Source organism: Tachypleus tridentatus, chromosome 7, assembly GCF_004210375.1.
Source record: "Tachypleus tridentatus isolate NWPU-2018 chromosome 7, ASM421037v1, whole genome shotgun sequence".
Lineage (NCBI taxonomy): Eukaryota > Metazoa > Arthropoda > Merostomata > Xiphosura > Limulidae > Tachypleus > Tachypleus tridentatus.
The window spans coordinates 172,301,528-172,326,373 of NC_134831.1; the positions used below are offsets into that span (position 1 = coordinate 172,301,528).

The following is a 24,846-nucleotide window of genomic DNA, read 5'->3' on the forward strand; positions in this document are numbered from 1 at the left end:
AGTCTTGACTCTGTTTAACTGTCGTATGTAGTTTCAGGCCCTAATGTAATGCTTTTTTGTACCATTTATATTTATTCTTTAGTTACATGTTACTTCAGTAGTTACATTACTGATTGAGATACTTAAATTTAACATTAATTTTTTTTATCTTTTCATCTTACTTAGGTGTATTGTGCTGTGCAAAATGGTACAGAAACTATTGATTTGTCTCCTTTAATATTGATGGAGGGTAAACACACAGCAACAAACATGATGGATGATAGATCAGCCTACTTTCTCAACCTTTGTCGACCCCTGAACCCAGAACCTGGAGTAAACTGCCCTCCCAATGCTGCTGTTTGTAAAGCTGGGATAAGTGACAATAAATACTTTGTAAGCTATCAATATTTTACTTCTGTTCTTTTAACATTTTTCTAAGTTCTACAGAAACTTTCAGGTTTTGATTTGTGTTTTTATGTAATATAATTTTTTTCAGAGCCTTGGTCAGTCACTGATGGAACCAATCATAGACTTTGAAGGTCATGTGACAGTTCTTTTCCACAATGGTTCTCAGTGTGAGTCAGATCTCACACAGAGGAATAAAGCACGTGTGATATTTTTATGCGACCCTACAGCTGGAAAGGTAATAGTTCAGGGTATTATTGGTAAATATTTAAAAACCAGAAAGGTTGGTTGTAACATAAAAGTTCAAAAAATTTGTATTTTTAATTGTTAACAGCTGGTTAAGACATCGATTAATTGCTGTAATGTTAATTCAATTGGTTCATACTTGGATTAATACATGGTTGTGACGGTTGTATCAATCTTTTATATTTATAAAAATAATACAATGTAAGCAAGAATCATAAAAGAAACTAATGGTTTTATTCTGTCCTCATAATCTTTAATCTTTGATTTCCATACAAAACCTAAATCTTCTGGGTTTTACTTCTTGACATAAAGTCTGATTTTATTTTTCCTCTAATGTTACTGTGAATATTGAGGTTGTGTTTAATATTTTGTGCTTGTTTTCCTAGGGAGATCCAGTGTTAATAGATTTTCTAACTGAATATTGTGTTTACATCTTCGAATGGAAAACTGTTCTTGTGTGTCCTGGTGGATTGCATGGTGTATCTGATTCTAAGAAATGCATGTACAGTGACTCATTCAAGGGCTTGAACTTTGACCTTTCTCCCCTGTCAATGTCTAGTTCTTCCTATAAGGTAAGCTAACAACAGTATGGTTGTTTAAATGTTACTTGAATCTGTGGGATCAGTTAAAGTTATTTTAATGATGCCGTGTTCTTCTAATATTTTTATATTGTACTTATATAAAGAAATTAGTACTCTTTCAATTTCATTACCATGTGTACATTTGTGTGTATTTAGTGGTTGCACATCTCATCATAGTAATTAATATGATACATATATAGATACAGAAGTTTTACCAACGGTTTGTTGCAAGTTTGACAGTTTTTTGTAATTTATATTACTAATAATGTCTTATTTAAGTAATTCACACTTAACAGTGCTTTTTAAAATTTTCAGGTTAGACCAGCTGAAGGGCAGCTGGAAAGAAAAGCAAAATATGATAAAAACAAAAGATAATATCTGTATATACTGTGTTATTGTTAATTTTAGTTAGTTTTCAAATAATGCTATTGATAGAAGAAATGAAGATACTCAACACTAATAATATTCTTTGTTAGATCATTAATTTTTAACAAAAATAATTCATCAGAAATTTATTTTTCCTGTGCAAAACACTTAATATTTATTGAAAGCTTGTCAGATTTCATGAAGATACGCAACCCATATCGGAAAATGTTTTGCTACAATCAGATCATGACTTCATAATGGAATACTTGTATAATATCACTCTAATGTGTGTATATACATATTTCTGTAGTTAGACAAGTACTTAATATTTTTATCATCTACAAAAATGAAACCTCTTTCAACTTTAATTTTTATGCCTTCAGTATTTCATAAAGTCATTCCTCAGAACTATCTCGTTGCTATGATTGCCTGTGAGGTTCACTTTTGGCTATTTCTGTGAAAAACCTTACAAGAGAATTTGTTGAATTCATTATGATGAATTTGAGGTTTGTGGTGAAAGTGCATGCTGAAGTGAACTTATAATCAGTTATATCTGTTGTACTGTTGGTTTGTCTGTAAAGGATCTTGTAGATTGAAGAGTAATAAATTTAATGTGCTATTTTAATATGTGAACTGCATTAATGAAAGGTGTAACCCTATCAACAGAGGTCAAAGGCCATGTCATCACTGATTGATTCATTCTAAATTTTTTTTTACCATTTTATGAATTAATGTTAAATTTGGTATTAAACTTTATATCATTCAAATGTTAGTATTGCACATTAATTTCTTAATTTAAATGTAAGTACTAAAAATTGACTGAAATACCAATTTTTGTTATATGGTATATTAAATGCACCGCTGGTCCAAATTAGATGTTTGTGATGTCCAAATACAGGGTGGAGTTTCATATAAATCTGGAACTCCAATTACCAATATTGACAAGGTAGAATAAAAATAAGAACCTCTTATCTTTACTATTTGCTGAGATACTGCTTTGTTTACCGACTTGGATACAGTGGCTGTGCCCACCTCCTATCATTTTTGAAAACAGTTGATTGCATACATCTGTTTCTGTGCGAATAACCAATAAAAACTTAATGTCACATCATAGTGACTTTCCCATCCTTTTTCTAATATACTGGTATGGAAATTTCTTTTTATACAAGATTCAAAATGGTAAATGCAAGACTTTACTGAGCTTAAATTTTTCACCAAATACTGGTTCACTACAACACAGGCAAGTCAAGTTATTTTATAAATGTCAGTTTTATATTGGATATGCTGTGATGTGATGTGCACTGTTTCATTACAACTTCTGTGATGTTAGACATGGATGAAAGGTCAACATAATAAATATATAATATGATATTTAAACTAATTAGATTAAACATTTGTATTTTCATGTTATAATTTATGGTCATTCTAGAATGAAAAAGAGTATAATTTGTGTTTATTTTATTTTCTTTTTTTTATGGTGATTGTGGTTGATCAAATCCACTGAAACCATACCGAGATTCAATAGTGCAAACAACGGATAAAATATAATTTTTTTTTCTTAAAAACATTTGGTAATTATCTAGGGGTTACAAAGATTTCACATATTAAATTTAAAAATTTTCTGTTATTTTTATCTTAAAATCAAAATTGCTATGGATGTTGGGTAGTCAACATGGAAACAAAATTCATGTTATGAATACTGTGGTCAGTTTTGCAACATGAAAACATCAGTGTTTGGTTGTTATTTTGAACATTGTGGTCAGTTTTGTTGTATGAATCTTGCTATGTTTTTTTCCCTAAATCTTAATCATATTTGTTTGTAAATATTCAGACCTCTGGTGCTGACGAACAAGAAGAGTTTGCATTGAATGTTTGTGGGGCTGTTAGAGAATCTGATATTAACTTGGGGTGTCCTGGGGCTGGAGTGTGCACACTGGGCTCTTCGGGAGAGAATTTTGGTGTGGCTGACAGTGCCACATTGTTGTATGATGGTCAGGTGTTGAAGTTACAGTATACAAATGGAAGTGATTGTCCCTCTGGTGGTGAGTTTACATATATCTTTGAACATTTTAAGAGTGAAATATGTGATATGTAAGTTTTAGTTTTTGAAACTTTGAATACCTTTATTTAGTTGACTGTACTGGATTTGTTTCTGTCATGAAAATTTATAAATTTATGCAGAGAAAAGTATAGTAATATGTTGTTATGTGTCACCTCAGTAATATATTTTTTCTACTGAAATGTTCTTTGACAGAGAATGGTCGTCGGTCATCAGAAATAATTTTTGTGTGTGATCCTATGGCTGGAATTAATGCTCCAGTACTGTATAAGGTAAGATGCTTTGTTCACTTGTTAAATTGAGAATTCTAAGGATGAACAAGTGAATGGGTTATATAAAGTATTAGAAGATATGTGGGACTCTGGTTTTTAACTGTTTTACATGTTGTTCATTCACTGATCTTTTTGTTTAAAGCAATTAATAAAAACTGATTCTAAGGAAAAGTGTTCTGTGGTAGTTTTATCATCTCCTTTCTCAGAGCAAAGGTTAGATTTATTAAACAACATTTAGGTGATATTGCCAGCTACTGTTTATCATAACTTACATTTTGTTGTTGAAAGTGTAGGGAGGAGAGGAAAGACACTTGCAGAACTTTACAAATTCAGGAGAGTCCACTAAAACTGAAACTGTCACTACAAAGCTTCAATGATTGTGCCTATCTTATCAAAAGCTCACTACTTCACTGTATCTCACCTTATCAGGATGTTACTACTTTACTGTACCCAACTAGTTGGCTCTTATGACTTAGAAGATGTAAAGTGAAATATTGAGCATTTAACTAAATAAAATTGTGGTGTTATAAGGTCGTTTGTTTCTGAATCATGTGATTAGTTTTTGTGAATCAGTGTGAAATATTTGATAGTAATGTGTGTGAAATGGATAAATAGTTGGCAGTTAATACTCTGTTCAATTGTTTTGTATCTATAGAAGTACACGTGCATGGCAGTATTTATGTGGAAGACCAGTTTGGTGTGTGATATGGAGGAAGATGAATGTACCTTGATTGCTCAAGGTCAGAGCTACAACCTGAGACTTCTTAGCAGCATAAGTCACAGTTGGAATACTACTGACCATTCAGGGAATAAGTAAGTTTCAGCTAAGATTATAAAGCAATTGTGTTACTAGCTCGTAATCAAGAAATTGTTCGTCTGATTATGTCAAAGTAGTAAAAATTTAAAATATCCTCAACTAACACTGATGCAATTTACTAGTGCCTTAATATTAGATAAAATTATAAGTATTCTGTCTACTTTTGTATCAAACGTACAGTGAGCCAAATCAGTATTTGTGTCTATCTCTAATAGATATTAAGTATTGATATGTAGAACTGTGTGTTTTTCTACCAGACTCCTAGTCTTGTTTGACATTCCTACAAAACTATAACAAAATACGAATCTTGTACAAGTTTATTCACAGTTGCAAACCTCCAAAATGATGGTTCATCCTTCTTTCAGAGTGACAATGTTGGTGTAGGGCACCTAGTGAAACCTTTTAAAAACTATAAAATAATTTTCTTGAAAAATGCTAAGTAAACATATGAATTTGAAAGAAGCTACATTTTCAACCAATTATTGTCCATATTGTACTCATTACGTTAATGTAATTATCTAACTCTGATCTGAGGAAGTCTGTTTTGCAGCACTTACCACAAGAATAATTCAGACCTTGTTGTGAAGACCTCATTGTCTAAGACCTGTTTTAACAGCTATGGAAAAGTAATATAGTCTTATATTGTCTTTAGTTTAAGTTTTCTTTTATTTTTGAATGATTGTACATGCTTTATGAAAGTCAGTACTGTCTTTTTTATACAGTCTGATTTCTTTTATGTATTTGAATGTTTTTTTAAATGTATAATGATTTTTATACACAGATATTGGCTTAATGTTTGTCATGGGCTTCGGGAGCTACCCAAAAGTGTGTCTTGTCCTCCCACTGCTGCTGTTTGTCGTCAAACTACAGAGGGACAGGTTGAATCACTGGGGATGGTGGAGACACAGAAACTTTCACTGGATGGTAACTAAATATTCTGTTATTTATTATTGATTTCTTTTGTTAGGATTTTCATTGGTATATAAACCAGTTTTGTAATATTGCAGGATAATTAGTAATGGCTTCAAAATTAATGATTGCATGTGATTGTGAAGATGAACCCTAATTACTAATTTTTTTGTTTTTAAGATGTGCAATATTATTTTTCTATATAATTTCTAGCTGGTATTTGTATTAAAATGATTTATTTAATAATCAGGGGTACATTTTTGTCAGCTATTTAAACAGAAGTAGCATATCAGGTAAATAGTATTCAAGAACTTAAGTAATAAATGGATAAATAACATTCAATAATGTAGATAATTAATGGATACATAATATTTGAGAACATATGTAATCAGTGGATAAATAACATTAAATTGCAAAATGGTAAAGTATTTAATCTTTCATTTTTTAGTTTGTTATGACATACAAAAAATATTGTATGGTTTGATTTACTTTAACCAGATAAGCATTGGTGAACATTTTAATTCATATATTTGGCAGAGATGGAAATCACATTTTGATATAAATATTGAAGTGAAGCTAATTTAATATTAAACTGAATGATAATTTTAAGATGGAACAGACATATTGTATGTATGTTACAAAATCAACATCAGCTATGTGCATCATAGAGACATCATATGTCTTTATCAAGAGTCTGGTATACAGGGTGTTAGTTTTTTTCTCACACTCTAGTGTTCAATTTTGTATTCCCTGTTCTTCACTTTGTATTCTGGATTTGAGAGTGAATACGTTGTTTGTTTTTTGGAAATTATTTTTGTTTAAATATTATCTTGCTGGTGCAGAATATAGGAAGGTCATACAGTATATTTTAATGTATTTTTTGTGGTTGTGTCACTTTGATATTTAGTTTTCATTGTATATTCTACAACAGATGAAGGTAATTTGCTGTTGACTTACATCGAAGGCAGCAACACAGCCTGTGAAATATTGGGCCAGCATGGCAGTAAACAGTTTGCTTCCTCTCATATCAAGTTAAAATGTGGGAACACGATTGGACGACCAAGACTTCTCTCAGATACTGCTCGTGATGGTTGTGTCTTTGAGTTTTTGTGGGTGACTAGTGTGGCTTGCCGTGAGAAAGTGTAAGTTGGTGACTTTTACACGTGTTTGGGAGCTACATAAACTTAAATCTTGTGAAGTTAATAAGTAGTTCAGAATGTTGGTAGAGGCATCTCAGAGGAATCTCTTAGAATTATAAAAAATATGCCAAACAAACCTATTGAATTGAATATAAAGCTGTGTTTTCAACCAAAACCTTGATGTAATGAAATATAGATTGATCAAAGCATTCTCTCACTGTTAGTTAAAAATTTTTTGTGGTAGAAAATCTGCTGTAAATGTTACACGTTCTTTGTACAAATTGTGTATTAAAATTGAAGGAGTAAAAAATTAGGTAACTAAAATATTGTGTAAGATATGAACTGACTGAAGTTGATTTAAAATTGATATTTATAATTGAGTGAATGTTAGATATAACTTTCTTGTTCTATGTTCTGTGCAATGTAACTCTTAGTTATGAACATTACTATGATGATGGCTCAAATCCCAGTCACACCAAACATGCTTTCTTTTTCAACTGTGAGGGCACTATAATGTGATGTTCAATCCCATTATTTGTTGGTAACAGTGTGTAGCCCAAGAGTTGGAGGTGGGAGGTGATGACTTCCCTCTAGTTTTACACTGCTAAATTAGGGACGGCTGGCACGTATAACCCTCGTGTAGCTTTGCACAAAATTCAAAAGCAAAATCTTCTGATGATAGCTCCTAAAGGTCAATAAAACTAGTCATTATATTTTATTTGTTTTATTTTAATAATGTTCAGTTTTCTTGCACTCCTGTTGAATATGAGCATAAAGTTGATCCAACACTAGACTTTGATTTTGTTTCAGTGATTTATTGATACCAGAAAATGATGGCATGATCTATGATTCAAGATTGGATGTAAGAATGGATGTTTCACCTCAGCTAAGTCAGTAAGTTGTATTTTTTGCTTGTAAGTCGGTGTTAAAGGATTCAGTGAGGTAAATGACTTTATAACATCAAATCTTATTTGTATTTAATTTAATGCTCAACATTTCACTTCACAGCTTCTTCAAAAGCATTCCACTAGTTTGTGTGAGAGACGTATTTGTTTTTGGAATTTTTGATGAAATGTTCTTTGTGAAGTTAGGTCTGCCATTGAACCTAGTCTGTTTATTTTCAAATAGAACTAGAAGATCATCTGATGTATAATAAGGTTTTTAATGAAATGTTTATTGTGGTTTTTATAACCTGTTTCTAAACATCTCTGAAATATAGTCCAGTATTATTCTTTACATAAGTTGTGGACGCTTACGTAGAAAAGAATTTTTTTTAATTGAAAATTTTAAATGGGGAGAGGTGGGGGGAGATTTATTCTCTCAAAGTCTGTTTTAGACCATTGAAGTTGATTGGTTCTCAGCACAAGTAGGTAGGATGTTTTTACTATTTCTATAATAAATTTATTGCTTATATTTGTTAAGCTACTCTCCAAACCCCTTCTGAATATTGATCGAAAATGGCCTTGTGGTTAGCATGCTAAACTTTACACTTGAGGGTCCATGGGTCATATCCTGCTGCCGCATAGAATTAAAACATGTACTAGATGATCAGGTAGGGTTTTTTGTTTATATTAAGAAAAATGAAAATCTTTAACTGGTGCTATAACTTGACTTCCATTATTGATTTCTTTTTTGCAGAACTTTTGAAGTTAGAGAAAGTAGAAACCACGATGAATACATTTATTACGTTAATCTGAATGGAGGATTAAAAGAATTAGATGTTGCATGTTCTCAAGCAGCCATCTGTCAAACAAATATCAATAAAACGTTTTTCAGAGACGTGGGCAGTTTTCTCACGAGAGAGTTCATTTTGAAAGGTTGGTAATAAAACTGTAAGAGCTTTTGTAATAATTTCTAAAATTTTAGGTTTTCAGAACTTTATGTAAAATTTATTTTACCAATATTAACTTTTTGTATATCTTCAGTAAATATATATTTCTTTCAATAAAAAATTGAATTTAATGAATGTTGATGTTAATATGGTTAAAATATGAACTTGTAAATTAGTGTAAAAATGTATTCATGTTGCATGATTAACTTCTACATAAATACAAGTTTTTTTTTGTAAGATGTAGGCTACACCGTGCTGTTGGCATACCATGGTGGTTAGGGGGGCACCTGACTCTGTGTGAGGGGTGTAGGTTCAAACCTCTGTCACTAAATGTGCTTGTCCTTTCAGCTGCCTCGTGTGTGTGTGTGTGTGTGTGTGTGTGTGTGTGTGTTGAGGAGACCTCCCAGAGAAGGTTCTGTACTTTCAGTTTACTTCCTCTGGGACCTAAACATCCTTCCATGTTTGCCATTTGTGGCAACCTATGAAGGGGAGGAGAGGATCCTGGTGGTTGAAGGGTCCAACTTTAACCCATAACTTTGGCCTTGAATTCCTGTAGATGGGTGGCCTTTTTTAATTATGGATTCCCCAAATAAAAACTTAAAATGGTGAAAAAACATTCCATAGGTGAACTACCACATCTTTAAAATTCTGAGCAGCAATTTCCAACATCTGTAACACCTGTACCTAATTTTCTCATATTACATTCTCTTTTAGAAAAACCTTTAGGGCAAATGTCTCACTTTTTTATTCAGAAGAGACTAGAGGGACTTGCTGGCTCTCCAACGTCGGTCGGAAAGCTTCGCTCTGGTGACGTATTGGTGAAAACATATTCATCTAAACACAGTGAACTTCTCTTACATTCAAAGGTGATTGGAGATATACCCCATGCTACTTTAAATTTGTCATAAGAAGTTATTTTAAAAGAGATTTGAAGAACATCCCTGTGTCAGAGATTCTTGCTAGTTTTTCCACCCAAAGATTTTCTGCAGTGAGGAGTATCTCTACTTGCAAAGATGGAATTATGATGCCGACCATTATCCTCATTTTAACATTTACATCACTGCATCCACCTGCCACCATCAAGGCAGGTTATCTTTATTACAAAGTACGGCCATACATTCCAAAATCTCTCAGATGTTTCCAGTGTCAGTAGTTTGGTTATTCGGAAGACACCATGTCCTGGTTCCTTGATGTATGCTTGTTGCAGTGGCAAGGACCACAATGCATATGAGTGTGAAACGGACTCTTGTTGTATTAAATGCAATGACTCTCACCCATCCTACTTTCATTTTTGCCCTAAGTGGTTGGAAGAAAAAGAGGTGTAGTGTTTGAAGACATTTCAAAACATTACTTACCCCGAAGCTCGAAAGTTGCTGTTCACCACTTCATCTTGGACATATGCTTAAACAGTTGATGATTTAACATCAACACCCATCTCTGTCCCAAACATTCATTCCAGCAAACCCCAAGATTCAGTTCCTTTCATTCCGGGTACGGGCATTTTCTCGGGTGCATCATCTTCTCCTGCTCCAATGTGCAAAATGATCATTCACATCCTCAGTCACTGGAATCCTCTTGCAATGACAAAGACCTGCCTAGTCAACCCAGGGCAGGATCCATGGAGGTTGACAGACCTCCCTTGCATAAAGAAAGAAGACTTCGAAAACAGAAGGGTTCTCCACTTAATTTGCTTCCACAAATAATAAATGGCCACCTTGATACTATGGAACTGTTGAGGTTTTATGTTTTAATCTGGATGATATCAAAGCACTGATTGCTTCCTCCCATCCTGTATATCTATACCTACAGGAAACATTTCTGAAACCTGCTGATACAGTCACCTTTTGGCAGTTTTCTCTGTGCAGAAATAAAAGGCTGTGTGATGGACGAGTGCATGGAGGAATGGCACTGTTTGTTGATTAGCATGTGCCCACCCTGTCTTTGCTACTCGACACACCCTTTGAGGCCGTAGCCATCTATATTTCCTTTAGTTGTTCCATCACTGTTTGTTCTCTCTACCTTTCTTCAGAGGAGACCAATGATCAGTCAGACATTGATGCTCTCATTGAACAGTTGCCATCTCCCTTTTTAATCCTGGGAGACATTAATGGACAATGCATTTTGGGCAGTTACTGAAATTGATGGGAGGGGTCACTCCATAGAATGTATACTCTCAGATCACCACTTTTCTCTTTTCAGTACTGGTCCTTTTTGTTATTTTCGTGCATCTTGTCAGTCCTTTACTGCTATTGATCTCTGTTTACTCCCCTTCACTATTTTCCCACTTTTAACAATAACCCATAAGTCAGTGATCATTTTCCTACAATTTTGGGAGAGACTGACCATGGTCAGTCCCACCTGACCCACACATCCTGGTGGAAGCTGGATCAAGCCCAAGTGGCCCTGTTTCACTGCTCTTGCAGAATTTGATCCTGCCATTGTTTGTAAGCTATCAGTAGATGACTGTATTATACAGGCAGCTGCTAAGTGTATTCCTAAAACCTTGACACATTTTGCATGATATCCTTGTCAGTGGTGGAATCCTGCCTACTATATGGCATCAAAGGCTCAAAAATGGGTCTTGGATACTTTTCATAGGTATCCCACATGCTTGAACTGCACTGCTCTCCAGAAGGCCCGTGCATGTGCTCGCAGGTAAGTTGTCAAAGACAGAAGGAATCTTGGGTTGAGTTCACAACAAGCATATCTTTTTCCATGAGTTCCAGAGTCATATGGAACAAGATTTGAGAGGTTAGTGTGCAATATAATTGTCCCCCTCTCGATCTTGCTCTCTGATGGTCAGGAAGTAGGTGATACCTGGAGCATTGCTAGTACTCTAGGTGAAAGCTTTTGCCAGTTATTTAGCACTTCTGCTTCATCCTCCATCATCTTAGCTATAAAGACTCAGTTGAAGATATCACCTCTTCCTTTCAAATTGATTGTTTCTATGACTATAATTGTCCCTTTATAGTGGTGTAACTCAAACAGGTCCTTCATCAGTTTGGCAGTACATTGATCAGATCTGATGATGTACACTACAAGATGCTGTGCCATCTATGTCTTGCTTCTCTTGCTATTCTTCTGATTGTTTTTAACTGACTCTGGCAGGAGAATGTTTTGGCTATTGTCCTACCTTTCCCTAAACCTGGAAAGTATCCCAAGATTCATTCAAACTACCATCCAATTGCTTGAACAAGCTGTCTCTGTAAGGCTTTAGAGAGGATGGTTAATGCTTATCTTGTTTGGTTTCTTGAATCAAACAATCTCCTCTCGCCCTCTCAGCGTGGGTTCTGACAACAGTCAGTGGTCATTCCTGAGAGCATATGCTCTAGCATCTCAGCCTATTTCTCTTCAATACCAGTTCTTATACTTTTCATGTATCTAGTCAATCTATTGTTTCAGTTGTTCTCACTATCTGCTCCCATTCACTCTTTTCTCATTTCTCTTGGGGGATTGATGGTGACCCACAGTGATCATTTTCCTATCATTTTGAGGGAGACTGGTTGTGGCCAATGCCACTCAATTAGCATGCCTATATGGAAGTTGGACCAGCCCAACTGGCCCTCTTTCACTGCTTTCTCGGAACTTGATCCTGCAGTTGTCCTGAAACCTCAACGTGTTTTCCATGGTATCTTTTCTGGTGGAATCCTACTCATCTCATGGCATGGAAGGCTCAAAAACGGGCCTAGATTATGTTTTGTTGGTATCTCACAATTTTGAACTATCATCCAATTGCTCTTACAAGCTGTCCCTCTAAGATCTTAGAGAGGATGGTTAATTCTCATGTTTTTTGATTCTTCAAATCAAACCACTTCCTCTCGCCCACCCAGTGTGGGTTTCAACGACAGCACTCTGCCATGGACCACTTGATTCAAATTGTAATGTCAATAAGGGAAGCTTTTTTCAAGCGACATCTTGTTTCTGTATTTCATCTTGAGTAGACTTACGATACTACATGTAGGTATGGCATCCTATGAGACCTTCACTCAGAGATTGCATAGCCATTTGCCCATTTTTATTAAACATTGTTAATGAACTGGTAATTCCAAATCAGTGTGGGTTTCACATTTTTCTGTTCTGTTCTTTCCCATAGGAACTAGTAGTCCCTCGTGGCTGTTTTCCACTTTTCATTATATAGCTTAATGCTGTCAGTGGACAAATTCCTCTTGCAGTTGTAAACTGACTCCATGTCACTGACTTCCACATGTGTCAGTCGATGAGCATGAGGTTTATTGAGCAGCAACTACAGACTACCCTCAATCATTTAGTAAAGTGGACCACAGCAAACAGTTTTACCTTCTCTCTATCTAAAACATTTTGCATCCATTTCTGTCACCAATGTAGTATTTGCCCTGAGCCCGAGCCGGCTTTGGAGAAGTTGTTTCCTGTGGTCCCCAAGGCAAAGTTCTTGGAACTTGTATTTGACAATGAGCTGACTTTCATTCCACACATCCATCAAGCAGCAGTGCATCTAGTGTACAAGGGCAATAAACATCTTCATGCCCTCTTTTCCACCTCTTGGGAAGTGGATCAATGTTCTATGCTAAAAATCTATTGTGCTCTCATTCAATCAAAATTGGGCTATGGGTCCATGGTCTATGATTCTGCCAAGCCCCATGGCCTCGAAGATGTTGAACCCCATTCACCTTCTGGGGCTTCAGCTCTGCACTTCCCCAATCCAAAGTTTCTACACAGTTTCCTGAACCTCCTCTACATCTCTGCTGTTTGCAACTGTCTTTACTGTATGCTTCAAAACATTAATTTTTACCACAGTATCCTATCTGGGGCTATGTTTTCTTTCTTCAGGGGGCCATGCTTTTTCAGAATAGACAGTCTGCATTTGTTACTTTTGGCTTTCGTATCCAGGCACATTTGGCTGAATTGTGTCTCCTTGGATGATGTTGCTGTTTCCACTGGTCAGCTCATCCCCCAAATGTGACCTTTCTTTGAGTCATCTGAAGAAGGTATATACTCCCAATTGGAATTACCATTTTCTATTTGCCAAACACCTTTTGAACCATCCTGCCATTCTTATTTATACAGATGGTTCAAAATCAGGTGACTGTGTGAGCCCTGCCATGTTTTGTTGTTACAGTGGTTGCACACAGGATCCCCTCTACAGTTTCTGTGTTCACTACTAAATTGTAGACCATTTCTCTCACATGCATCATGTAGAAGGTATGCAGTACATAAACTATACTATTTATGCTGCATCACTTCACATTAGTTCTCGCTGGCTGGCCCATTTCTCTGTTATCTATTTACATCCAGTTTTTCTGGATACCAGGCCATGTTGGTATTCATGAGAACCTATTTTAATAATTTTACTTTTTTTAATTTTGTACCTGTTTGGTGCAGATAGCCTAATTGCTTTGTGCCAATAAACAATCAACCAACCAACTTGTAAGTCATGGGGATGTTAATGTGATGATCAATCCCATGATTTGTTGGAAAAAGAGTAACCAAAGAGCTAGCAGTAGTTGGTGTTGACTAGCTGTCTTTCTTCAAATCTATTGCTGCTAAATTAGGGACAGCTAGTGCAAATAGCTCTTATGTAGCTTTAAATGAAATTGAAACCAGACCAATTAGTACACTTGTACATGTATGCATAAATTATGTTTTACTATTCTCAGATGAGTCCCTTATTTTAGTTGCATATTTTTTACTAAAGTGAATTTGGTACTAAGCCCAGGATAATAATTTTAGTCTAAAAGTGTGTAAATTTAAGATTGTTCTTTTTTGAAGACTCCAATTTTTTAGAAGAAACTAAATGTAAGTCATCAGGGTTTATTTATATTCATATTTATTATCTTCACATGCATTAAATTACAAAGACTCAAATGTTATTGCTATGTTTCTGTATTTTAAAATATTCGATACAACGAAACCCACCAAGTGCAAAGGTCAAAAAGAATTATATTCTTGAATTGTTACTTTCTTTACAAAGTAATATAATAATTGGCAAGGCTCACATGTTGCGAGATATTTAGTGATTTTTCTGGTTTCTTATGTTTCAACTAACGTAGAACTGATTAAAAAAATTGAGTAAAATGATACAATTTGTAAAATATGAGAAAGGACTTCAGTAATAACTTGTAGGATTAATATCGATATTGCTGTTATTTTTGTGACCCCCATGTATTAATAAATTATCAAATAATAATTTGTAACTATAATGAAGTGATTTATTTTAGGGAGAACATAGTACATTATTTACCAGCTTATTACATTGGTGTAATGTGCTTCATTACTCAAGTATAGGGATGTCATAACAGCAGTCATAGACCTACTGAGAACTACTGAGAGAAAACGTGTTTAAAACTGTCTTTGGGTCCATGTGGGTCCCATTGGTAATTCTAGGGTTAATAAAATACGACTCACCCAGTAAAGAATTATATTTATAAGTAAACAATTAGAATTGTAAATTTTTTTATAGAGATAAGTTTGTAGTACATGTTTGTTTGCTGTTTCATTGTTTGAGGTTTGCTTGTTAATTTGGAGAAATTTCAATAATTGAAAATTTTTGTCAATTTAAAATCTTATTAATTCCAGAGAAAACAGATGGAGATGGATAAAAATTGAAACTGACACACAATATTGGGGTTTTACATTTAACAAAATAACTATCAGTAATCATTCAGAGATGAAAGTAACATTTTTACTTGTGAAAAAAAAAACATTTAAAGTTAGTTTTTGATGTGAAATATTAAGCTTTGTTTTTTTGTTAGGCCAGAAATTCTATTAAATAAAAATCATGCAATTAGAAACTTTAGTTTTATGTAAAATAACAAAGTTTATAAAGTTGTACAATATTTCTTTAGGCTTAGTGTAGTATCACTGCTGTTTTTCTTAATGATTCTAATTTCTTGAACGTTATCTGAAAAAATTCTTCTGATATTTACTGAAATGGATTAATTAACATTATAAGCAGTTTCAAGAGGTAGAAATAAAGTATTTTCTCTTTTTTTTGTTTTATATTCTAATCTTTCCAATGAATCTCTTGTATTTGTTATGTAGGCACAGAACTCCAGTTAGTGTTAACTTCTTATGGACGTAAATGTGGGAAGAACCATAAGAAGAATGTAACGGCCATAATCACATTCCAGTGTTCGACACCAGCTGGCATTGTAAGTTTTAGGACAGTTGTCTTGTTCCTGTTAACTTGAGATAAAAACAGCTGTAGATAGAATTTCTCACTCAAACTTAGAACTAGCATCACCTGTGAATGTATATTTCATGAAACTTAGGAGTGGAAAAAAAAACAAAAACGGAATGCTCTTTTGTTTTTTGTTCTTAATATAGAAACATATAATGTACCTGAGAAGAAGAAATATTGTGAGCTGTACTACCATTTATTTGTGAAATGCATCTCTGTTTATCAAAAATGTGGAAAAAACTTTCTTCTAAATTTTTAAAATTACAGCAGAAGAAACAATATCTGAAATGGAATTGCACCTTTTTGTTTCTCTCAAACACATTAAAAAAATCGGTTTTGAAGTTTTCAAGTGATTGTTTCTAATGAAACTTCATTCAGGGTGATAAAGGTACAAAGTAAAATGTTAGTTTTTAGTAGTAACCTCTAGTTTAAAATTTCTTGCATTACATCGGTGTAAGTATGCAACACTACGACAAAAACAACTTGAAATAGGTAGCAAAATGCTTAATAAATGATATAGTAACTTGGGAAGTTATTGAACAATTATTGAAGTTATGTTTAGTTATGCATGAATTAAATAAATTTGTTTCTGTTTATTTCAGGGGAGCCCAGAATTTGTATACGAAAGTAATAATTGTGATTACCTGTTTAATTGGGAGACATCTAGTGTGTGTCCACAGAATTTTGTGTAAGCTGTTATTGATTTTCTATATCTAATGTATTAGGTATCTTAAGTTTTAGAATTAACTGTTGAGTTGGTCTTGATAATGAAGTATTTGGTGCATGGTAATTTTTAATATGTTGTCTAATTATAAGTTAAAACTTGTTCAGTCTTCTCAAAGTTATCAAGTTTAAAAACATCTGTAGTGTTGTTTTTATACATAACTTACTGTATATGTTCATTTACAGAGTTTTTTGAAGTTTTAATAACTAAATTTAACTAATGAACAATTGCCTGATATATGTAGTATAGAAATTTTGTATTGATTGTAAACATGAATAAAAGAAACATCAGAAAATTAGATGTTTTTTACAAAACAGGATATGTGAGGGGGAGAATGTCAATATGGGTTGAACAAAGTGATATCTCAAAGCAAGAAGAGGTTAAAATTTGATATTCTGTCAGTAACTATATCTAATTGTTTGATCTATCTGAAGCACTAAGTGAAGAGATCAAAAGCTGTAACAGATTTCTTAGTGTCACCCAAGTTGTGTGAACCTCAGAATTGAAGATTAAGTCTTTATTTAAATATTCCTCTTTGAAATACAAAGTTAATACTTATGTAACTTGAATTATGAACTGTTGTTATTCCAAACTCATTTAATTTGTCCACTGCTAGTACAGCGGTAGATCTCCAGATTTACAACGCTAAACTCGGTTTTGATTCTCCTCGGTGTACTTAGCAGATACTCCAATGTGGCTTTGCTAAAAGAAAACACACACACACTCATTTAACTTGCTTTGATTACGATGTTTTAATTTAGTTTTTAATGTAACTGTAGAACTATCACAATGTACACTTTGTGCCTGTATGCTTATCTTTAAGATACCTAAAATGGAAAAAAATGTAAACTGTGAGGAATGTATGCAGGCTGTTCTCTAGAGATGTAATTCTTTTTAGGTGATTTATTGTTTTGTTACACTAATTAGAGATAGATCAAAAAGCAATTAAATGAAAATACTTGTGAAAAGGATTAGTAGACTTGTAGCTATTAACATAACTCATCCTATCACAATCTGCAACCATTCTAGAAACTAGTGTTTTTATTATGTTTAATACTTTTGATGTTTTTAATGATGTTTGAAAACAAAGGTTCAGGAAGTGTTGGTAGAAATGAACAAAATCTTACAACTCGAGTGCTTTCAAAAGGTGGACCTCTCTTCTTCAGGAGAAAACTGTGAAACAATTTAGTTTTTAATTCATTGTACAATAATTATTTTGCTAAAATTAGAGTAAGGGTAAAGAAGGTAAGAAGTAAAGTTTAAACATGTATGGAAAAAAATTGTTGCTGTAAAAGTTTTAGAGGTTATTGAAATGAAATGTGAAAACTTTAAGATGAAGATAAGTATGTTTAAGCTTAGCAGAAAATCATCTTTTGCTAAGACTCACATTAAAAGTTTAGCAAACTTACACAATTAGGGGCTGAACTGAGCCAGCAGTTAGTAAGTGGAACCATCACCATAATAAAGTGAAATCTAATGCTTTGTTTAAAACCAATTCCTATGGATAAAGTAAACCGTTTATGTACTTTAACTCGCATTAGGGTACTCTACGTGTCCCATGTTATAGCATTACTTTTTACCCTAATTTGCAAACAGGAAGGTAAACAGATTAGATAAATTTATTTTCATATTTCAATTTAAATATTACTGAAGCTCATAGATGTGTTTTCTTACAGATCAGTGGCTGATCATGGACTGAAAGATGAAAAGGGTATGGTTCAGATAAACAAACTGAACACAAACAAATCTGTGTCTTCTTCAACTCAGATCATTGTTGCTGTAGTACTGAGTGCTGTTCTTGTGGCTTTTATTGTGTTTATCCTTGCTAAAGAAGAGAGGAGGTAACTTCTCTGTTTATCTTTGTTTCTTAATTTTCCATTCACAGGTTTTAAGAAACTTTGTTTACAGTATTTTTGTCAGACTTTGTTTGGTAAAGTATCACTGGTAAATTTGTCTCTACAATATCTGAGGTTTATTAGAAGACATAATGGATCAACTGGAAATGAAAAACAAAAACAAGAATTTAAAACTTATAAATATTTCCATACTTCTGTGAAATGCATCAGTCTCGAGATTTTTGTATGTGACAAGTACCCAAGTTCTCTATCTTAATAGGAGTCAGAAGCCACTCTACAAGATTTTACAATAATTAAATGAAAAATAATTTAGTAATCTGGCTTTGCATGTTTTATGGGATGTTTGTCAATATTCGTGAAACGGGTTGAGAAGAGAGAAATTATGGTAGTGGGTTTCCATGAATAAAGAATGCTCGATTGACAGAATTGGGATGTGTTAGATTGACAGAATTGGGATGTGTTAGAATGGATGTGTTAAAGTTTCCATGTGTATTTAATCTAATTTTTAATATTTCAGTTATTTAAACTTAGTTCTTCTGTGTCACTTGTTTTTCCTATTTTGTTTGCTGTACAGACCTAACTTTCCTTCTAACTGCACAAGCCAAACTTTTTATATCCCTGGAAGGTTCATCAATAACTATATTAAGAAGTTACATAATCTCAAGTTTATTCTAAGACTTTGAAACTTTAACAAACTATTATTTATGATGAGAAAAGCATTTTTCTTATGCTTTTCTTTCTTCCACAGGACAGCAATTGGTAATAGAGTGAAAAGTGCCTTCAGAAAAATCAATATTCCACGTCTGCACTATTCAAGGGTATGTTGAAAACTTGAGAATTCAGTTATTCATTTTAATTAATAATATTGAAGAAGTGACTCTTTACAGTGTAGCATTGGATGCCACTGATTGTTTATAGAATATTATTTACATATCAGTATCAATGAAATACTGTAAATCAGCTAATAAATCTTGTTCATTGGTTGAGTATTATTGATTTCTTTTTTTGATGCAAGAAATTAATTTATCATGTTAAAATTATTCTAAACTTCCATGTTACTTGGTTAGAAATGATTGTTTTGTATGTTAATGCTAGCTTTTAAAGAAGCTGGTTTATTTAGGTACTTTTATACTTAGGCTTGAAGAAATTGGTATATCATATAAGTAGTAGTTTTATGTTGTTCCTTAAACTGGTGTGTTTTGGTAGTTTTCAGCCGTGGCATAGTGACCCATAGAATGGCTTTTTTTTTTTTTTTTCTCAAGTAGCTACTTTTAGCTCATAGTTCCATCATCTCTTGACCTATTTGAGATCTAATTACAGGGTCTGGGGGATCAAACCCTTTCATTGCCCACAGTCAAGGTTTCATAAATTAATTTATTCTAATCCTTCCTGAAGTAAGAAGTAATTCCAATTTTAGGGTAAGCTGGCAGAGATCCTTTTGAGTAATCAAATATAATTGGTTAAACGTGTGCCCCATGTTTAGTATTGCTGATGCACAGAAGTATATCTAATAAGTCTCGTAGATTATTTTACTCTTAATTCTTCCTAAAAGAATTTTGTGTAGAGACCATTGAGCGTTCTGTTTTGTTTCAACCTGGTTCTTAAACTGGTATATTATTTGGGTAGTTTTTATACCTGGTTCTTAAACTGGTATATTATTTGGGTAGTTTTTATACCTGGTTCTTAAACTGGTATATTATTTGGGTAGTTTTTATACCTGGTTCTTAAACTGGTATATTATTTGGGTAGTTTTTATACCTGGTTCTTAAACTGGTATATTATCTGGGTAGTTTTTATACCTGGTTCTTAAACTGGTATATTATCTGGGTAGTTTTTATACCTGGTTCTTAAACTGGTATATTATCTGGGTAGTTTTATACCTGGTTCTTAAACTGGTATATTATCTGGGTAGTTTTTATACCTGGTTCTTAAACTTGTATATTATCTGGGTAGTTTTTATACCTGGTTCTTAAACTTGTATATTATCTGGGTAGTTTTTATACCTGGTTCTTAAACTTGTATATTATCTGGGTAGTTTTTATACCTGGTTCTTAAACTTGTATATTATCTGGGTAGTTTTATACCTGGTTCTTAAACTTGTATATTATCTGGGTAGTTTTTATACCTGGTTCTTAAACTTGTATATTATTTGGGTAGTTTTTATACCTGGTTCTTAAACTTGTATATTATTTGGGTAGTTTTTATACCTGGTTCTTAAACTTGTATATTATTTGGGTAGTTTTTATACCTGGTTCTTAAACTTGTATATTATTTGGGTAGTTTTTATACCTGGTTCTTAAACTTGTATATTATTTGGGTAGTTTTTATACCTGGTTCTTAAACTTGTATATTATTTGGGTAGTTTTATACCTGGTTCTTAAACTTGTATATTATTTGGGTAGTTTTTATACCTGGTTCTTAAACTTGTATATTATTTGGGTAGTTTTTATACCTGGTTCTTAAACTTGTATATTATTTGGGTAGTTTTTATACCTGGTTCTTGAGATGGTATGTTTTGACTTCTACATAAATGGAGCTGATGTGAGGGGCTGTATTTAAATATCTTGATTTACATTTTGTATCTATGTTAATATTGTTTTTGTTTTTTTGTAATATTTTTTTTTGTAATGAAAGACTTTAATTAACTGAAAATAATTCTCCATCCAGCAGATGGCAGGATCCTCCAGAGAAAGCGATGTAGTCTTGTTGTCTCATGAAAATGTACTTCACACATATCAAGATGAAGACAGTGATGTAGATTTACTGACCTGACCTCCAGTTACCCAACTTTTTTTTTTTTTTCAAAACGGTTTTTATTTATTGCAGTTCCAAACCAAATAACTTGACTGAAGACATTGTGATTTGGGTGGGTGGATTTATTTGTAATAATACTTTGCAAGCCAGCCAGGAATTGTAGATAGTAGCATATTTGTTTTTGTTGTAACTGAAATATTTATGATGTAAACAATTGAACATTATACAGAAAAGTGATGACAAGGATAAGTTTGTGTTCCCAAAATTACCACCTAGATCTTAAGTACAGACTAAGTTTTGATATTCTGCAATTTTTGTTTTTGGTAACTATATTGTAATTTTGTATTTTATAAGTTAAAGATCACTTATCTTAGTTCCATGATGGTATAAAATCGCTGCTTCCTTATGTTTTAGTATACTAAACATCTTAAATTTTAAAGTTTAGTAAATTGAGTGCAATCTTTCAACAATTAGTTATATAGTTTTTAAATGGTTAGTCAGGGTTGTCATTTTTAATGTTAGTCACGTTAACTAGAAATCTAAACATCTTTTTTTTTAATAGTCAAAAAAGTTAAAATTTTAATACATCAGTTAATTTGTGTTCAATACATTGTACATTATTTTACAACCTGGCTTCAAAGTGAGGAAGAACAATGTGTATTATTCAGGGTCAAATGAAAAAGTAAAATATGGTACCTAAATGTAAAATGCTTTAAGAATTCTTTGTTTCTTAGAAAAACCTCTGTTTGTTTCACAGTTAGGGAGAAAATGTTGGCTGTAACTTTCTTTAGAGAACTGAGAAGTAATAGCTAAACCATATGTCACATTGTTTTTGAGGATTGCTGGAACAGCCAGTGTAAAATAAATATTTAGTAAACTACTGCAAGTAGCTAAAACAGTGCCTTAAGCCTTTTCCTTTTATATATAGGTATGAAAGAACATCAGTAACTTTGTATTATAGTTATCTTTTAATGTGACCCATCATACTTGGAGATTAAATTTATGACTAAATCCACTAGTGTTAACCTGTGATATGATTTCTTTTGGTTAATGAACATTATGAGGGTGTTTGTACGTGTAGGTTTGTAGGTCTTTAATAAACTACAGACGTGGTCACATAAACACAAGTCATAATGTGAGGCACCGAATGTGGTTCGTGGCATGTACTATTGGAATATATTTGAAAATTTATCAAATCCCAAGTAAGAGTTTAAAGTTCAAAAAGTGAACTGGGGTTATATTAATATCTGAAATAACTTTCAGAATATGGTAAGATGTAGAAGTGTGACAAACTGCAAATGTCTAGTTTTTATTATACACAATACTTATAATAGTTGAGCAGCTCTTGTGTGCCATTGGAAAACTTCATTCTTAGTGTTAAATCATAAAGAACTGGAGCTATTGTTTTTACCTGTATCTCTTTATTTTAATGTTGAAAGCATTGTTATTACCTAACAGTTAACAGGTATCTTAATTATAAGTTTAATTGGTGTTAACATTGAGGGAGGAACTATGACTCTTATATCCTGTGTTAGACGTATGCGTTTTGGGTTCCACTTCACTCAAGAAATAATTATCTAAAAATCTTTATTGTATGCTGAAACTAAAAAATAAAACAGAAATAAATTTAAATATTCTCTGCATAAAAGTGGAAACATAAACATTGAATTTTAAAAGCTACTCACATGGACATAATAAATATTTGTCTAACTTTATATATGTAAAAACGGCTCATTTGGGTTGAGAAAGCTTTTTACCTAGAGAAGCAAACAATGTTTCGACCTTCTTCTGTCATCCTCAGATTTGAAGAAGGTTGAAATGTTTTTTTGCTCCTCTATGTAAAAAATTTTCTCAACCCAAACGAGCCATTTTCATATTATATATTTTTCTTTACAAGTGCGTTTTCTCTACATCACTGATTATTGTGTCTAACTTTGGTTTGTTAGTAATTAATGTCAACATTTTTTACTGTACCAGTGTTTGTTGTACATGATAATGTGTGTAGTGAACCAGATTAGATTTCTTTCACTGAATGTTATCTCAATATGATTGTTGTCGTTATAAAATAAAATGTTGTAGGTGCTATTAAATCTCTTAATTAACAGTTTGGAATTTTTAATAGCTTTAAACAAATAAGGTTTACTTTACTACTTTTAGTTGATGAAATTTAATGTTTACTATTCAGTTACAAACTTGTGAATTTCTGGGTATTAGAATGCAACTCATTTATTATCAATAACAACACCTAACTGTCCCTTATTATTTAAATGATTTTTGCTTTTGCCTTGTGTGCAACTACATGGTAACCTTTCTGTTGTCTCTAGTTTCTACTCCTAAAACGTGGTTAGTTAACAGATTTCAAATTAACCAGTTAGAAACGTTAATATTCAGGTTTGTGTAAACAGATGTTTTTCTGTATTTTAACTTGCAAATTTGGGTAACATGTTAGTCATAAATTTTTCATTTTTTTTTAAAGGTGTAACTAGTCTAGAAATACAGTTTATGTTGTCTTTTCCTCAGTTGAAATTCTAAAGTATAGTTCATTGTTTCCTATCTCCATTTGGGACTCCACTTTAAGAATTTAGTCTTTTCTACTACTGTCTGTAGCTTACAGATGACATTTCACCTACTCGAGTGTTCGAGACTTGATAGTAAAAACCATAAGGCTTACTGCAGTAACAAGTTTTTGCTGAAGAAAACTTAGTGTTGCTAAGTTGCTGAGGTATTTTTCAGGGCTTTCATAGAGAGCTTTCTAAGACTCTAACCTTGGCTGCTTTATCTATCCATTGGTGGAATGAAAATAAGTGTAAGCTCAGTAACGTTTCTTCACTGAAAATGAAAAGTTATCATATTCGTTGGTTTCAAAGCAGGAATGCTGAATATCTCTTTTGTTCTATAAACTAAACATCAGTATTCTAGTGGATTGGTCTGTTAATATAAAAAAAAAACTGATTTCAGTAATTTAGATTTGCAAGGAATCAATTTTAATTTTTTTTTATTCTTAACATTTTAATCCAATTTTCTATTAGTTCAGTAGATGTATGAAGGCAAGTTTCCTTTAGCTGTAAATTACAAATAAATAAATAATTCATCTCTAAGAACATAAGTTTTAGTTTGTGACCAAAGATGGTTGTCTTTTTCTCTAGTCCTTTTATATTGTGGTATTTGTTTAAAATACTTTTTTTTTGTAATTTTAGTTTACAAAGTTTGGAACAATATCACCAATTAAGACCCATTAATGTTATAAATTGTTTGTATCTATAAATTTTATTAGTAGGTTAAAATTGACTAATCTCCACAGTTTCTGTAAGTTACACTGAAATACAGTAGGATTAATTTAGTGATGTGACGTAAGGACATGTTCAAGAAACCTTACGATGTAATGTTTATACTAGGGGTGGGGTATTGCTGGAAAATATCTATATCGGTCTGAATGTTTTATTGCTGTATAATGTGTTAAAATAAATAATTTTCTTAGTATTGAATCAACATGACTTGTAAATGATTTAAATACAAATCCATATTAATTGAAGTTCCCTTGCTCAATGTGTTTCACACTTTTATTGTTTTTACACGCAAGTGCACACACAAATCGGTTAGGCCACTACTATGTCTGTTGTAACTTAGCTGATCTGAGGAATCCTGGAATTACCTGCAAGGCCTCATCGGCACCGTCAGTAGGTGGAGTGTGTAGCTGTTACAATTTTTTAACATACTTAGTTTTTCATTGTCACTCGTGGGTTTTTAAATTA

The 24,846-nt window shown here is 32.8% G+C and overlaps 1 protein-coding gene across 2 annotated transcripts in view; it reads left to right on the forward strand.

Moving 5' to 3' along the window:
• Positions 1-24,579, forward strand: part of Lerp (lysosomal enzyme receptor protein) — a 69,199-nt gene extending 44,620 nt beyond the window's left edge. Inside the window, exons 28-42 of one of the 2 annotated variants that reach the window (XM_076515677.1) lie at positions 166-372; positions 476-622; positions 1,017-1,202; positions 3,409-3,619; positions 3,832-3,908; positions 4,564-4,721; positions 5,507-5,649; positions 6,566-6,776; positions 7,584-7,667; positions 8,412-8,590; positions 15,622-15,731; positions 16,363-16,448; positions 18,161-18,325; positions 19,089-19,158; positions 21,008-24,579. In XM_076515677.1, the coding sequence (XP_076371792.1) occupies positions 166-372; positions 476-622; positions 1,017-1,202; positions 3,409-3,619; positions 3,832-3,908; positions 4,564-4,721; positions 5,507-5,649; positions 6,566-6,776; positions 7,584-7,667; positions 8,412-8,590; positions 15,622-15,731; positions 16,363-16,448; positions 18,161-18,325; positions 19,089-19,158; positions 21,008-21,112 (2,139 nt within the window). In that variant the 3' untranslated portion in view covers positions 21,113-24,579. The remainder of the gene's footprint in view (positions 1-165; positions 373-475; positions 623-1,016; positions 1,203-3,408; positions 3,620-3,831; positions 3,909-4,563; positions 4,722-5,506; positions 5,650-6,565; positions 6,777-7,583; positions 7,668-8,411; positions 8,591-15,621; positions 15,732-16,362; positions 16,449-18,160; positions 18,326-19,088; positions 19,159-21,007) is intronic. The other variant, XM_076515678.1, reaches the window with a different exon arrangement.
• Positions 24,580-24,846: the final 267 nt, after the last annotated feature.